The 17,662-nt window shown below is 38.3% G+C and overlaps 1 protein-coding gene across 1 annotated transcript; it reads right to left on the bottom strand.

The window, feature by feature from the left end:
- Nucleotides 1-10,820: 10,820 nt before the first annotated feature.
- Nucleotides 10,821-17,017, bottom strand: LOC137924716 (juvenile hormone esterase-like). The gene is made up of 10 exons (XM_068768134.1): nucleotides 16,872-17,017; nucleotides 16,101-16,240; nucleotides 15,383-15,525; nucleotides 15,022-15,207; nucleotides 14,035-14,225; nucleotides 13,322-13,490; nucleotides 12,970-13,186; nucleotides 12,769-12,878; nucleotides 11,592-11,724; nucleotides 10,821-11,000 (listed from the first exon to the last, which is right to left on the bottom strand). The coding sequence occupies exons 1-10, from the start codon at nucleotides 16,953-16,955 to the stop codon at nucleotides 10,826-10,828; spliced, it is 1,548 nt and encodes a 515-aa protein (XP_068624235.1). The 5' UTR covers nucleotides 16,956-17,017; the 3' UTR covers nucleotides 10,821-10,825.
- Nucleotides 17,018-17,662: the final 645 nt, after the last annotated feature.

Here is a 17,662-nt window from a genome sequence, read left to right as displayed (position 1 = left end):
TGTATGTAGTACTCTTGCTCTGTAATCCGGCAAATACGACAGGTGCTTTTCAAGGACGGGCCCATTTCAATAAAAAAAATTACATATATTTATAATTTTAGAGGCTTTAAATGGGTGAATTTGAATGTATAGCTCAAGGGTGGTCTAGCACCTCGATAGTTCGAGCCATTGTTCGAAATTTGAAAACTTTCGCGAGCCGCAATTTAATACGCTTTTAAAATACACAAACCATTGTTTTTGCAAACATTATAATTATTGAAATTATATGATAAAAGTACGAAATATATGTATTGAAGTTAGATATAGTGGCACACATATATGACAGCACTCCTAATAATACTTAAGATGCCTGTTACTTAATTATGATCGGTATTTGGATTTCGCTAATTTTATGGTGGAATAATATTTATAATTATTCACAACAGTAATTTGTTTCGATTTCCAGGTGCTGATATACGCAATATAAATTTAAATATTGAAATAATTGGACAATCAATCAGAGCCCAAAAATAATCGTTCAAAGAGCCACATGTGACTCGCGAACCGCAGTTTGGTCACCCCTGGTATAGCTCTTTTGCTGTCAACTAATGTATGCACACCGTATCCGAAAAATGCTACTATCTGTTCCTATAAAAGTTGCTACCGGTTGCATTACAACAGAAAAAATAGCTCGACGTAACATGGGTGTTCTCTTTATACAGGATGATTAGAAATCTATCAACTGACACGATGATATCGATGATCACTTTATACAAGGTGATTGAAAATAGACGTTAGAGCTTTAAGCCGTTTTTTCTGACTAATGATTGTTCTCCATGGCTGTTATACATTCCCCTTTTTAAGTCTTCTATTCTTATTTCTAATCACCATGTACAGTAACATCGGAAACATATATCTTTTTATTACAAAATGACAGTTCGAGGCAGACGTAGGTTTAATTAATAAAAAAGTAATATCTATCTACTTTTTATTGCTCATATTATTAAGTACTTAAAACTATTTCGATAATGTTATACTACCAGTTCGATAAGTTTCTCCTTGCAAACCTATCTTTGAACTAGATTATGTTGTGTTTTATGATAATAATATTTTACTTACGGTACGATTTATTATTTAATAAAAAATGGGTCTTTGTTTTTATTTTTTTCTCCGAAACTGCGCAAAGCGAAGGTTTTAAAAAACCATATCTACGTAATTATTTAATCCCAAACTAATGGCGAAATCACACTCTTAAGGTCAAGGATGCAAGCGTTAATGATACGCTAGTAAATCTATTCTATATATTTTTCAAAGAACATTTTTACGAAAAGTAACGGCTAATACTCCTATACTAATATTTGGAATAATTTGTGAATAAAATAAATTCTTTTGCTATGTAGCTTAATAATACACATTTACGATAGACGACTTTCTTTCCAATTTTTTAAACAACGACTTTCTTATTATGAACTTGTTTCACTTTCTATATTATTTCAAATACAAAGGTTGTATATTTTTATAATCAAATTAAAAATATTTAAAGCCTACAAACACAAATATCGACGAACATTTCGCACATTTTTCCTTTTAGAATCTTCATGGTTAGAGACGGAACCGGAGATATTACATAAGTGTATGTTAATGTAATAAGATAATAAGATATGTTAATGTAAATGTATAAGTGAATGTTAAATTGATAAAGAAACAAAGATTTGTTATTAAACTTCATCATGTCTCGCAGTTATCAGTTAAAATTTTCTAATTATGAAGATTGTTCTAGAAGATTATTTTATGTCTAAATTAGCGTTACATAGGTCTAATTGTATCGCTGTTCCCTAGATAACATGTAATGAAATCTAGCAGCGATACGGCTGAATTTTGACCAAGTCCTAAGTCAGGCTAGACCGACGTAAAAGTTAATATAAACTTAAACTTAGCCCAGACTGACAGGCTTATTACTTTTTGGGCAATATATATTAAAACCTTTATAAATTATATCCTCGTTCTATTAAGTAAAATTATTTTTTTCAATATTTTTTATTATATTGGTATTATATACGGTATTTCGTATTTATCTTTTGCATAGTTTAAGTTTAAATAATTAAAAAAATTTCTAAATAATATAAGTTTTGTAAGTATAGATGGAAAAGCACTTTTAAAAAACGGTTGAACCGAACTAGAAGATATGTTTACATTTGACACTTTTTTCATTTATACAAAAGACATCAACGCACGCGTTCGAAATGTCTCACAACATGCACAAAGGAGATTACACTTCTAACTTAATTATCGGGCGGTTATGTTATAACTGAACGTTTAACCGTCAACTAATCAGTGTCGCGCGCGCTCTCAGTCCACACCTGTACTGCACTGCAGAGCCTATGTGGTGTAGAAAGAAAAAGGCACCCGACGGTCGAGGTGTCGGCAGGCCGCCCCGGTAGCGAGTACCCGGGCCCGTCGCTGATCGGACAAACAGATTTGGTTTATCTTTTGACACATCTGTATCATTCCCACGCGTTTATTGCGCATATGATTTATTTTAATATATAATTTGCGCTATTAACATAAGTTTAAATGAATTAGCACTTTAAAAAACGTTTGAACCGAAAAGAATGACATGTAAACATCATGTTTACATTTGACACTTTTTTACTTTCACTCAAAAATGTTGTACAATACTAACAAGAGATCACATGTTATTTTATGAGGTTTTAAGTTTTAATAAAACGTTTCACCGTCAACAAATCAGTGTCGCATCTCATAAAAAATGTAAGATGTCGGCAGGCCACCCCGGTAGCCTCCAGACCCGTCGTCGATCCAACGGAGAGATTTGATTTATCTTTTGACACATCTGTAACACTTCCACACGTTCATTGCGCAAACGATTTGTTTCAATGCACACGCGTGTAATATTTACACATAGATAAACGCCGTAACTGTGCACTTGTGGGCGCTAGTGTAACGGCGAAAGTTTGACTAAGTAATAGTCAGTAATTTTCCTATCTCTCTTTCTAGTTTTTTGCAATACTGTACTTTATAAAAGCTTTTATTAAAATATCAATGACATTGAATTCATTGTTAAGAAGGTGCGTACTTTCTTTCTACTGTTGTGGTATTTATTTTTTAAATGAGTTTATTACATTTGAACTACGCAGTTATTATAAAAGTTCTGTCTAGCGATGAAGACAATATTAATTACCGATTTATTTCCTCTCGTTCACTTCGATAAGTTCTGAAAGATGACACGTATCGTAAGGTTTAAAATTAAATTGAAATACAAATTCAATATATTTTTATTCGAATAGGCATTTCCATACGCTTTTGAAACGTCGATTATTTTAACTTTATAAGCAGTAAGCTACCACCGGCGTGCAACGTTGATCTGTTAAGAAGAGCTACCCAGAAACTCAACAGTGGTACTTTTAAACGAAATTTAACAGTTTTTCATATGTAAATTTAAATATCGACCAAGTAAATGAGTCAACAAACAAAGTCCCACAAGTTTCGATCAATTAAAAACTCTTGAATGGTATGATAAGATTTATTTAATAATATATTTTTAAAACTAAGACATTGACGTGCATGTGGAACTTTATTGTACATGCGTACACCCATGAAGGATTTGTAATTTATTGCTAAAATTATTTCAGGTAAGAACCGAACATGGGACTTGGAATGGGAGATGCCAATAACAGGCACCAAACCTACCACAGTATTGCGAAAGTTAAAAAATATTCCACATTAATTAAATTTCAATTCAGATGAGTTCGGCCCGGGCGTATACGTTCTGTTGTGAAATTTTGCGAATTTTTTTTTCACCAATTATTCAATAAACCTTTATGATAATATCTCTACATAAATGGATTGAATGTAATGATTTTTTTAATGCCTTAATATGTATCTTTTTTATTATTGGTAAAGCTAGTTTTAATTTTTAAACCATATACACTTAAAAATTTTTTTGATAAGCGTATCTAGAAATCGTATTTGCGTCTTTCTTATTAGTCTGACGACATTCACTCTCTGTTTTACTATTAAACCTTTGCTAGCTTAAAGTTGATAGGACCTTCGCGCAGGGAGACTTTTATCTCTTACAGTAAACAATAATGATTTTTTTTTGTTTGATTTTACACTATTACCTTATTAGCAAATACAGATTCCACGAGCTTCAGACGGCAAACCGCAGTTACGTAACATTACGTAACCTAGTTTGAAAACTCCCTAGAGAACTTTGGTTTGTGCTACTTGCTATATTACCAGATTGCTAAGCCGCTGCGCTATCAGATCACATGCGAAGGCGCTCCATGGCAAGCATTTATGATTATATATTACAAGAATTGCCCCATTTCCACCAGAAGGCTTTATTAAAATCCCGGTTAGTAGAAACACAGTAAGCCTTTATAGTTAATGAGCTTTCAGCGGTACCGTACGAAATGTTAATTGCTATAACAGCAGCATTTTTGTGTATTAAAGCAAAAAAATCGAAATTATTATAAATCGACGATCGCCCGTGAATGATCTACTTAAATTGGGTAATTAAATTTAATAAATAATTTAATAATAAATGAAAGTACGGTATGGAATGTCGTTACATCGAGTGGTTTTAGGTGCATTGACCATTTATTTTACCGAATTGATATTAACAAGATTTTGTTGTTTACTTTTAAATACTGACCTCTGAGATACAGGCCTGCCAGTTTAATACAAAAACCACTTAAGAAAGTTTTGAAACTACATTATATTTTCAACAAAAAATAACTTGGAACTCGCCGCTAAATTATGGTAAATTTCATAGACTAACAGTGATATTTTTTATGCATATTATAATGTTAAATAAATAAATAAAAAATGAATGAATGAAAATTTATCCGCATTAAATTGTTTATATCTAAGTGGCAGACACAATTACAATTTTATAAAATACCAACTGTAACTAGAAACTTCATCATTCGTTCGCAGTTTTCGTTTCAATTCAAATCACCATGAACTGTCACGTCAATATATGAAATGACAGTGACGCCATCTATCGAAAATTGTCCAAACTAAATTAGAAACCTTCCGGGGCTCATGCACAGCAACTTTACTAAAGATCATCACATGATCAAATGCATAGTTTATTATTCTATAAAGGACATACTTACATTCATTCTTATATATATAGATAGAAGACAAGTAATAGATAAATCAATATATGTATATATATATATATATATATATATATATATATATATAATTGTGTATAGTTGTATATCTGTATGTATGAAAGTATTTATGTACCCATCACGACTTCTAGTGTCACGACCGTATTTTAATTTATTATTTATTGAACAAGCCAACAGCTACGGAAGGATCAATGAATTGATTAGTGGGTTTATATTACGATTTCATACAATATCTTAAAAAAAGTCTTTAGTACATTAACAAAAGACTTTTTTTTAAACCACCAGGAATCGTCGGTCGAATCAGGAGTTAAGAGATCCACAAGGAGAAGCCGAGATGAGTCACGCACAGTGTCAATTATATGACATCGTGACCCGCGATTCGAACTCGCGATCTACGTTTGCAAGTCTCAGTCCACAACCACTGCGCTATCGCAGCTCAACTCGCAAACTCATTAAATGAATATATATTTTTTTTCGATTCAATTAATTTTCATAAGGCTATCATATCGCGAGATTAGTGATTTCACGAATTGACATCAACAAATATAAAGTTTTTAAAATCCAAACTTTCGACTTACGAATTGTAAACTTTCTCCGCCGTGCATTCGAGTGTAATTAACTCGGTAAGTAATTAAAAGGCTCGAGAGCATCACGCTACGTACAGCACGTCACTCGGCCCACTAGTGGACAGCAGTGGACAGGATAATTAGCGAAGAAGGTTGCGTTTCTTCAATACTATACATATTCAATGCTATATTAATTATAAATATTTAGTTTAATGCTTTTTATAAATAAAAGTAAAGAACTACATTTGCGTTCAATATCTCGTCGGGAACATAGTTCGTTTTGAGATCTTTATGACCTGTCATTATACAGGAGATTGGTTATAGGTGTAAACTACTGTGTACATTAAGTGTCTTCCAACGTGGGGCCCACGCCCCACGTAAGTGCAATTTGATTGTTAAGGACGGAATTCTAAAATGGACCCAAAACACAGGGTTACACATACCCTTTAGCTTTAATATAAAAATTATATATATGTTACATAAGAGGGCATAAGAATTTTAAAAAGGCTAACGTAGGGCATGGTAAAAAAAAAGTTGAGAAACACCCCTTTAAATAGTTGAATGTAAAGATAAATTGCTGTCTATTAATATATTATATATAATATAATAGATACGTTTTCCAAAAAGTAAAGGTTTTAGAAATAATGAGTTATGCATTTTTACCTTTATTTCAATTCAAAAAACTGTCGTAAAATTATATAACTAGTTAACAGACTTTTTTATATCAGCATTACAAGTTAACAAAGTTTTACAACAGCTTTGTCAAAAATGTAATAAAATAATAACCCGATTTTTTTTAAATATCTTTTAAAATAATATATGAAATTAACATACACAATGCTAATACGTGTATATATAATTAAATGTGTACAAATTATGTTAATAATAAATTACTTCAACATACAACATACTTTTAACTACAGCGCTAATATTATTTGTATATTTCTAATTGTGTATATTGTGTGCTCCAAAACAGATCTGTAACTTTCTACAATAAACAACCTTTCATGTTGTTGTAATCTGCAATTAAATATTTATCGCCTCGCAACAGGTAAAACCTATAAGTAATTTTAATGATATGTAATTATCAAATCAAAAATATCTAGCAGTAACTAGTTTCAGCATCAATGAGCGCCATCTGTTAAACAGTTTTAGTTTTAATTTTACTAACTTTCATATCTAACCGCTAGATGGTGCTAATTTCAATTGTCTTTAGTCCTAGCATATTGATACAATGTTTATTTAATATAAAAATGAAAAATGATTATTCATCATTAGACTAACTCGTTAGCAATGTGTATGTTAACTAAATAAAAACCGATTAATAATTACCAATTGTACGAATGGTGATAGTTAATTATTTCAATAATTTTAACTCATTTCTCAATAAAAGTTTATCCTTAAACCTGAGCCGGTTGTCCTTAAGGTTGGCCTTGACCTCCGAACGAAATCTGCGTGACCCTGGGTACGAGCGCTTCCCCGGGGTCGCGGCCACTGTAAGCCCTTCAGCTTGGGTAAGTCGAGGTCACTACGGAAGAAACTCGTCACTCATCTTAATAGAATTATTTGTATTGTATTAACAATATCAAAAATTCCATAGGGTTTTGACATTATTGAAAACTCAAATTCAAAATATCTTTTCGCAAGTAGGCATTTATATTTATACTTATATTTATATATATACTTAGACTAATCGACCATTTAAGCTGTCCTTTTTTAATATTATAAATTTACAACTGCCTTCTTTAGTTGTGGTCCATTTCTCAAATTAACTCATTAGATATTAATGTACATATGAAAGCATTTATTTCGTTACATTATGCTATTTTTCAGGATATGCTTGTCAGTCTTTGGTCACTCTATCACAGATGAGTTATTGATCATATGTTGGGTAAAGTTCCTATAAAAATAGTAACTGTTGATCGTAACATCATATAATTGCCATGATGTGGGTTTTAGGATACAATCTGGTTCTATTAAACCCAGTTATCCTAACAGAATTGCTGCCAAAAGTTATAAGCCTGTAAAAATAGAATAAAAAATAAAAAGAAACCGTATTTCACACCGACTCGTCCAGTATGGGTGGACAAAAGTGCAGTAGAAAAACAACTCGCAATATCGATCGCATCGCGGCGGCGGCGGCAATGACACGGATAAATGACAGATGGCGCCACAGTAGACGCAACAAAAGTTTGCATCGCGCTTTTGAGAGTCTCCGCGCTCATTATAACTGCTAGCGGAGGTGCGGTCAACATTAACAAGAAGCTACAGAAGAACAAGTAGAGCTACCGAAGAAAAAGAAGCTATAGTACTAAGACCACTCCTACAGATTCATAAAAAATAAGGAAAACGTTTCCGTGCGGCGGGAAAACCGGCGTCCGGTTTGTTTACTTACGTCGGCCGACGCGACGCGCGTTCCTTGCGATGTATATTATCACTTGCATAGTCCATATTATGGAACACCGTCATGGTTTAAAAAATTCAAGATAAAAATCTAGATTAAAAACAATTTTTTACTTATTAATTACTCATAATTATATTTATGAACGTTAATGTGTAATCTATTAATTAAAATAAGTAATTTCTCTGAATATTTTAAAGAGTGAAAACGCGATTAAAAGAAACAGTACCGAATATTGAAACAAGTTGAGCATCTAAAAACAGGAGAAAATGAAAATAAAAGTAAAACTAAAATTGTAAATAGAATATGAAGATTATAATAAAATACCAAAAAAATAGAAATAATGTCATAAATTTAAAAAGTTGCTGTGAAAAAATGTGATAACAATTATAAAATAAGCAAATAAACACTATTATATTAATAAAATTAAAAGCAAAAAAACTGTGATGTATATATATATATTAACAGTATGCGTAATAACTGAGGAGCGAGGCAAAAGAAGAGAGGCGATGCATGGAAGATACATGGCTTGGAGAAGAATGTCAGAGAATTGTAGTATGAATGATGATGGAAGAGAGATCTTATGACGTATGATAGACGAGTGTATCGATAAAAGAATTATTACAAATGTAAAGCCTCGTCCAAAGCCAGGTAGAAGTGTACAACAGGTATCCAATAACAGGGGCTATGTGGAAAAGCTTTGTTATTTTGGTATATCCTGCTATAAATACCTTTATTAGATCTATGCCTTGCAATAGGCGTCCATGGGCTGGAACGACATTACCGTCTGAATATGTTGTCGTAGATCCTGGATGCTTTAGATTATTTCGGTTATTACATTCATTCATATCAGCCGATGGACCGAATGCCGGACAGGTACAAAGATAGAGGAGGCAACACTTGCCGCCATTATGAAGGAAAAGTAAGGGAGAGAGTCCGTCCTCAAATTCTTCAGAGAAGTGACAAAATATTTAATTAGTAGAAAAAAAATATAGATAGGCAATAAAACATTTTAAATCTAAATCTTAAATCTGAATAAAGTTACTGAAAGTAAAAATAGCATAAAACAAAATTGTGATATACACTGAACAGAATAAAGTAAATCAAAATAAAATCCTGTGATAAGCTGTAAATAGAAATAGATATAACTGCAGTGTTTGAGGACGGATGAAAGGAACAGAATAGTTGAGAAAGACAGATTAAATTGTAGAATAAAAGAAAGGAATGTTTGATAATATGGCTGAAAGAAGAGAACGGCAATAAAAGTAAAAAAACAAAAATTTTTAAATGTAATTAAAGTCTCTAATGGATTCAGGCGTTAGTAGTCGATCAATAAAGTGCACCGCCCGCCAGCCCGCTGATAAATGCTCATGCGGCAAACAATGCAAATTACACAACTACCACCGTTAAATCACTCAACACATGTTTCACCCCTCCACGGGGCATCCTCAGGAGTAATGTTACACCCATTAATGCCAAATGCCGAGTGAACGTAGTAGTAGCAGTAGCAGTAGCAGTAGCAGTAGCAGTAACGGTAGCAGTAGCAGTAGCGGTAGCAGTAGCAGTAGGAGTGAAAGTAGTCACTCGGTGTTTGGCACTAATGTGTGTAACATTACTCATAGCGGAAAAAGCTATATATTAGTCCCTTTCTTACTTGTAATAAAAGTCCCTAATCCACCAAGTTAGGGGTACAAGAGGTCCCCAATAGCGGGACCATAGAAAAAAAAGGCATAGTCTATCCAAAACATCGCCGCAACGACCTGTCCTGCACTATCCGTGTCCCGCGACTTCAACATTGATTATCTCGTTGGTCCAGTTGGTTTGTGTTGACGGGGTTTACCCACCTCGCGTCTACTGGCTCGTGTTCTACTCGAGTACCGAGTGCACACGAGTACCTTTGGCTTCGACAGTGAGCTATGTACGTCGCCCGCTGCCATTTCAAACGAGCCATTATTCGATCTAAGTCGGTGACTTAAGTTCACAGCGAAAATCCAATAATAGGCCTTTGTATGAGGACCATCGTATGTGTCGATTACAGCGTACTTCCTACAAGTTCTCATTAGCCAAGACTACGGTACAGAGACAGGTTCATGGACTCTCACCATCCACGAGGTTTAGGAGCTAAACAGCATGGCGGTCATCGTTGTTCGTCGAACTACAGATATCCTCGTGCGGTATAACAGAGTCCATCATGCGGTGGTAGCAATATCACGTCACACGAACTAACACGTGCGTGTATTGCACGGACGAGACTCGAGATGCGATCGGAAGGTTCATCGATATGATGCACAGATACTGGCGCACAACTTGAGGATGGCAGTATGGAATATCGACGAGGAAGTGGTCGCACGAAACGTAATCTTAAAAACTGGACATAGTTACAAAAGACTTACTTTTTTACTTAAAAATTGTTTCATGCGAGAATAGAATTTCATTTTTATCGCAGTGTAAATAATATAATGCTTTGTTCCTTAAAGAATAAAGTTTATTTTGGCAATTACAATATAAATAGAAAATTCAATTGATTGAATCTTGGTATAATTATGAGAGTAATAATTTTTAATGCTTTTCTTAACTATAAAGCTGTGTTTACATATCTAAAACAAATCTCCATTAGATTAGATAATTTGGACATTTGCAGCCTGTCATTGATCGATGTTCAACAAGTATTGTAATTTGTTTTTCTTAAAATATACGTTTAAAAGGTCGATGTTTGGCTAATATTGGATGGGATAAAGCTCCTCCCACAGTTTGAGCCTGTCTTCCTTCAGGTTGGTGCCGAGGGAGAAGTCGTTGTCTATCCGCAGGTAGGTCCGCCTGTCCGCGGTCATGGCGGGCCACTGCAGGCCTTCCAGCTCCGGCAGCGCGTCGTGCCCGCGCGGGTTGGGGTCGCTGTGGAGTTATTAAATTGCACACCCATGAAATGTCTCTAAATTATCACGTAACGAATTTTAGAGTCAACCGACAAATGCCCACTACAAGGCAAGCCCCCCACCCCTCACCCCCAAAGGACGCCATGACAACTGGTCCTGTGCTGCCCGCGACCAGCGACTTTAGCTATGACCTTATAGACTTTAACGACGATTTTTTATGACTCCCTTTTTGGACCTCTCATTCGTCTCGTCTATTTAGACAGGGAATTAATTTTTTATTGAATGTTTATTCCGTATTCTGCTTACTTCCTTTACAATTTCTTCTAAACTATATTTTATCCATCACAATGTCTCACCTCCTTCTCGTATCTTTGATTATGTCATCGGTCCAACTAGTGTGGGAGTTACCCACTTAACGTAGAAATGAATTGCTCTAATGTAATGTTGAGGATATTGTCAAAGAAATCTCAACAAAAAAAAAGAAAGCGTCTAACTTTGTTGCGGGTTCTTCACAGCTCAAGGCTCGTTTGGAACTCCTGTAGCTTCAGCTTGAAGGATGTGTCGGTACCTCAGCGACAACAGGTATATTATGTGGTCGTAGCTAGCTTACCCGTGCTTGGCGAAGGTGTACCAGATGCCGGTCATGCGGTCGACGAGGCTTTCGTCCCGACCCTCCGTGCCCAAGAAGGGGAAGCGGTAGCTCATCGAGAGCAGGTATATCAGGTCGTCGTGATGAGCCGCAGCTGCGGACAATATAAGTCTAACTTGCAGGAATATAAACTGGATGTTTCCTTGCTAACCAACGTTTTGTTGTTACTACGTTAAAATATTAAATTATAATTTAACCAACACAAGGCATAAGGCAGGGGGTAAGAGGAATCAATGATAAAATACACGTTGTTAACATTAAAGTATTAGCGTGTGTCCGAGCCATGATGCTCAAGCACTAGTTCGTTTCCAAATAATAAAATTTTATTTTATTTTTTTCCATAGATAAACATTTAAAAAAAAAAACAATTTATGTGGACGTCCAAGAGGCGGTCTTATCTCTCGAGGCGATATCTACCAGGCAACCTTTGAATGGAAATGGAACATGAAAGAGAGGGTAGTTATGGGTGTAAATACATACAAATACAAACACACACATACATGTATGCACATATACGTGTGTATTTAAATATATTTACGTTTAAATTTTATTACCTAAACACGGATATATAACAAATGCTACACAAAATTCCTATTTTAGACGCCAAGGAAGTGCTCTTTTACCATCTTTTTCAATGCTGACAGCGATTTAGCGCGGTTCTGGCAGCTCATTCCATAACCTGACAGCGACGACATTAAAAGATTTCTCTATAAACATAGTAGAATGAGCAGGCATAGTCAACTTTAAGTTCTCTGATGATCTAAGCAACGCATCATGTGAGTCGTGTAAGAAAAGAAATCTAGATTGGAGGTAAGAAGGAGTGAGCGCGTTGAACAAAATACTACAGAGAAGGGAAAGGATGCGGACATTCCGGCGAAGTCGATTCGGCAGCCACTTGAGCTTATTACGAAAATAAGAAACATTGTCATATCTGCGCGGACCAAATATGAACCTAATCCAAATATTCTGGAGGCGCTCGAGTTTATTAAGTCGTTCTTGGGTATTATTACCATACCAAGTATAGAAGTGTTCTACTCGCCCTCGCTGAGTGTATGAGACGTATTCGTTTGGAAACTTTGTGTCAGCCTCTTAATCATTCCGCACATGAGTCGAGCCAGTTGCCGTCGCGCGCGCTTACCTACGGCCCTCTGGGTGTTGGGGTCCTCGTAGTGGCTGTGCGCGCCCACGTACGCGAACTCGTAGTACCACACGCGCTGCGGGGAGTGCCGGCACATCAGGTTGGCCATCCTGAAGCATCACGTCAGCATATTCAAACAAGGCAACCACTTAAATTCTACGACAACAATGTACAGAGATCATTTTTGTCTCGGCCACTTACATGTGAATCGGGAAGCCTATGATGGCGTCTCCGTACAGGTTGCCCAGGTCCCTGGCCGTGGCCGAGTCGTTTCTGAGCCTCCTTTGTCCGAAGTAGGCCTCACGCAGCCGGTTGACCTTGGGCGCCGCTGCCTCGCGCGGCAACTGCAGCGAGATGGGCGCGATGTGCTCCCAGTCCTCGTTCATGCGGTTCATCAGCGTCTCGTTATTCAGTATTGCTGTCGGCGATACGGGGCGGGTCAACGCATTGCAGTCGATTCAGGGACGAGATTGCTCGCCCCTGCTTACGGCGTATGACGTCGTCAGAAAATTCATTTACAATATTGAACCGGTTCACTGTTCTGAGGACTCACTGAATGCCTTCCAGAAGAACTCGTCGCGCGTCTGGCTGACGATGAGCGGCACGGCGTGCATGTGGCCCGCGCGGATGGCGTCGGCGGGCTCCACGGCCAAGAAGCGCTCCTGCCCCACGTCCACCTCCCGCACCGGCTTCCAGATTAGCACAGGATCGGAGCCGAACTCCTGCCAAGCGTGCCGTGACTTTAGTAAATTTGTGATCAACCAGTGTAGACAACCTACGGCCCCTTCGTTCAAACATTCATTAACCGCGTGGGAATAAAGGGCTCAAAATAAGTCATATTACATCTCTGTGAACAATTGAGACAGAACTATAATTGGAAAGAATTGTAAATTAAATTGGGTACCTTCAAAAGGGCAAAGGAACGAGGGAACATTCCAGAGAAATTACAGCGGCCTGTGATAGAACACAAAGTTAGTACCTGAACATGCTCGGCGGAGAAAGAAAATATAAATTGAAAAGTCGACAGAGAATATTAAACGGAGCGGGCTCTTTTCGCTTCATCATCATCGATCTAAACTCATCGATGGGCACTCACCGCAAAACATATGCCTCTCCCAAAGGTCGTCTCGATTAAGCATTGCTTGCATCCTTGGACTTCCCGCAACTTTACCTGTGTCGTCAATCCACCTGGTGGAAGGGCTACCCACGTCGTTTTCTGCTACCTTCTTTTTTTTATTAACAAGCGTTGCCTCGTATGACACTTACGTAAAAACCATCCAAAGAGTCCCCAAGTTCTTTCCAGGGCGTCGTCTTGAGACAATCCACCATGGCTTTGTTGGGGGTGGTGGGACAATTCACCAGTTCCGCCTGCCGCTTCGCTAGGGGTAGAAGGTCCGTGGGTGTGGGTGTTGGAATGATGGGCGAGCCACTCATGGATATTGCGCGGTGGAACAGACCTGTAAGGCATTTGTTTTATAATCTACCTGAGTTTTTACCCCTTATATCTTTTAATTTTTCAGCTTTCTAGAACTTATAACGTCTCAATGGCGGCTTGTAATTTTGATAAATTGTTGCACACTAGAAACTAAGCACTTAATGCACAACTGTTGAGCCGCGGGGCACGACCGAAGTCACGCTTTGATCGAAGTCGACTTTCTTTGAACAATCGTCCAATTTGTCATGCAATTCGCTCCAACCTCAGCGAGGGCGGGCAGAGATAAAAGGGGGTTACGGCCCCCATCGACAGTAGAGTAGACTCACCATTCATGCAATCGACCCTAACTTTTATCTGCCCCCATACTAAACAGTTTCTGTACAATTTTTAGTGTACTCGTCATGTAACGACCATGTATCTGGTTTATTTTTGTTTAGTATAGCTCTGCAAGCTCAATTTCATTTCAGCTGTAAAAGCCCGTGGACCAAAAACATTAATCTCTTCCGAACATATGTCAATAGTGTTTATTTGTACATCACGCGCGCACATCTGTTATACGCACACTGTTTAGTTTAGCCGCTCAGTGATGATGTTATTAAGTAACACAGTGTTAGAATCCGGAACATTCCGGAGTCGATATACACACTTTACCCAATGCTCTTTGCGTTTTGCAACTGGTGTCGGTGTTGCGGTTTTGAATCTGCTGTTGAAGCAGTAACACTATGGAAGCGGCTATATGTGGACGTGTTGATTGTGGGGGCTATTGTAGTGGTGTTGCGAGGAGCCAACATATAAGAGACAAATATAAAGGTGATCACCTTTAGACATTGGAGAAATCATGTGCAACATGACGCTGTTGGCGCCGGCGCTGTAGCCGGTGATGGTGACCAGGTTGGGGTCGCCGCCGAACGCAGCGATGTTACGGCGCACCCAACGCAGCGCCGCCACCTGATCTTTGAACCCGTTGTTCCCGGGCGCCAGCGCGTCGCCCGTGCTCAGGAACCCTGACGATTGTAACTCAAAATTTATATGGACGATACAGGTTGTATGGTGTGCTGCGCTGCACTGTGCACTGCGATATGTTGTTGTCGCTTTGCCTCAACGAATTGCGGACGGACACTTGTTCATATATCTAGTTCATGTTACGATGTATGTGTTGAATACAGCAGGGTTGCTCACCGAGCGTGCCGAGGCGGTAGTTGATGGTGACCAGCACGACGTCGCGGTCCAGCAGGTAGTGCGGGCCGGCCACGTCGCTGCGCCCCGTGAACGCGTAGAACCCGCCCGGGTGGATGTAAATCACAACCGGCAGCGGCCGCGAGCTGCGGTTACAACCGATATATACTCAAATTATTCGCGGCGGAGCCTTCTTCCTTTTGTCATGGTGCCTCTTAGGAAGGTTCGGGTCCTATTCGCGCAAGAATTTTAATTAATTATGAATATAGCTAATATATATATACGTGCCAGGCAAAGCTTGATGTTAAGCGATGTCTACGATGCTACATGCTTATTTAAAAGAAATCTATGTCTAGTCTTGTTGTCCGATGAGAGAAAGGAGATGGGGGAATTATTTGGTGTAACTCCGACTCTCCAAAGTGCAGTCTAAAGAATGTCGATAAACTGGCCACTTTCCTCCGATGCACAAAACTTTGGAGTTTGGCGCTCAAAGCATTGTTATCAATCATCCCCTTGGCTCGTCTCTTTATGAAGTCCAAAGCTATTTAGGTTATCCTCCTAATTAAGTTTGTGTTTATAAGTCAATGTATAGCAAGTGCGCCATTTTGCGTTGACTGGTAGAGAATATCTAAAGGCATTAAGTTCGCCTTTACACAGATGTAAAAAGTGTAAATAAATGAATATCTAAATAAAATTGTAAGTGTTAGAATGAAGTTGGTACCAGTTGTGGCGGGGCGTGTAGACGTTGAGGCGCAGGCAGTCCTCGTCGACGAAGTAGGCTGGCGGCGCGGGCAGCGGGCACGCCGGGCCCTCGTCACGCGCGTCCACTTCCCTCGCGTACTGCTCGATCAGCTGCGGGGGCTGCGGCAGGGACCAAGGTCGCAGTGACGTCACACACACAGGAGGAGACAGGAGGAGGAACAAAGTATTGACGGATGATGTCCTTGTTGTTGCGGCTCTTAAAGCATCATCCGAATTTAGATTTATTTATAATTTTTTTCTTTTGTTTTGACCGAATTCAGGAGCGCAAGATAAAATATTGAGAGGTATTGAAGATACAATGCTGTTTGTCCAGCAAGCGTCATTTTGCTTTTGCAAAGAAACTTTCTGGGTTTGCTTAAGATACTCTACCCCGTTGTCTCCCGACGTGGGGCCCACGTCCCACAGGAGGGTAATTCGAAAGTGGACTCGACATGAGTTTAACCTAAGCGTAGCACGGTACTTTACACGGGAAAACAAGACTGTGAAAGATTCCTTCTTTTTTGGGTTCATCCTCAGTATCTTGGAGAAGCACTAAGGTATTCAGTACATTCGGAGGGAAGCTAGACCTCCCCAGGCATCTCTGGTGTGCCACAGCAACACGAATCCAACTCGTGTTTAGCCTCCCCGGGTTCGCTGACCACAGACTCCTGTGTCAGCTGCATTAGTTTTGATGGAAGTTCTCGTATCGCACGTGCTTGTTGCGCTATTACCGGATAATTGTTTTATGTACCTGGAACCTGAGGGGTCCGACGGGCGGCTGCGCGTACCGGATGCCGCGGTACGCTTCGAAGGCGCGTCCCCGCCGCGACTGCATCGTGGAGCCCCGGATGCAGCCCGACGGGGTCGCCACCACGGGCTCTTCTTTACCCGGCGATGAACATGCTGTTAAATGAAAGAATATATATATATATATAGACAGAAGAATGGACATGAATCTACTTTCATTTGTTTTCTTTGAAAATCTCCATAGAAATACTAGCGTTCGTAAGCGGCTCAGCGCGTGAGATGGAAGCCGTGTCATGAGAATTTCTCTTTTCTTCTTCACATATAGGAATTCTGAATACTTAAAGTGGTGAACATAATATAATATTAATATGGACAAGTCACTGACTTCGAATTTATTAGGGGATTTCGAAGTCATCGGTTCAAGGCGCCTTTTTTATTGTCATAGTTTTTGTATTGATTAACATAAAAATTCGGTACATAGTACTTGTGACGAAGATTTTACATTAACTTTCAAAACAAAGTAATGTCGATGTATATCCGCGATATCATTTCACAAATACTGCCCCGCGTAATCTGATCACTTGTCAGATATATTCAGTTCTCTGTACGAGTTCGCGGTCATATTGAATGCACAAATCTTAACACATCCAAGCGTTGCTGATAACGCCTTTGTTTTTTTTGTTTTCGTAGGCGTAAATATATATATAAATGTAAAGTGTGTTGGTTTATAAATTGATATAATATTCTCCACTGGATTTAATACAGTCCTTTAAAATCTGAGAAGAATAATCAATG

Source organism: Battus philenor, unplaced genomic scaffold, assembly GCF_028537555.1.
Source record: "Battus philenor isolate CCGP_79_NKW_IND1 unplaced genomic scaffold, ilBatPhil1.0.hap1 SCAF_24, whole genome shotgun sequence".
NCBI lineage: Eukaryota > Metazoa > Arthropoda > Insecta > Lepidoptera > Papilionidae > Battus > Battus philenor.
This window is presented reverse-complemented; position numbering and strand designations above follow the sequence as displayed.

What these genes read in the sequence shown, in the direction of transcription:
- LOC137924716 (XM_068768134.1), bottom strand. Translation starts at nt 16,955, where the DNA reads ATGCAGTCGCGGCGGGGACGCGCCTTCGAAGCGTACCGCGGCATCCGG. An exon ending in CTACCGCCTCGGCACGCTCG is followed by an intron (nt 15,208 to 15,382) that starts GTGAGCAACCCT and finishes TACAATCGTCAG; the next exon opens with GGTTCCTGAGCACGGGCGAC. An exon ending in ACTCTTTGGATGGTTTTTAC is followed by an intron (nt 13,491 to 14,034) that starts GTAAGTGTCATA and finishes CACGCTTGGCAG; the next exon opens with GAGTTCGGCTCCGATCCTGT.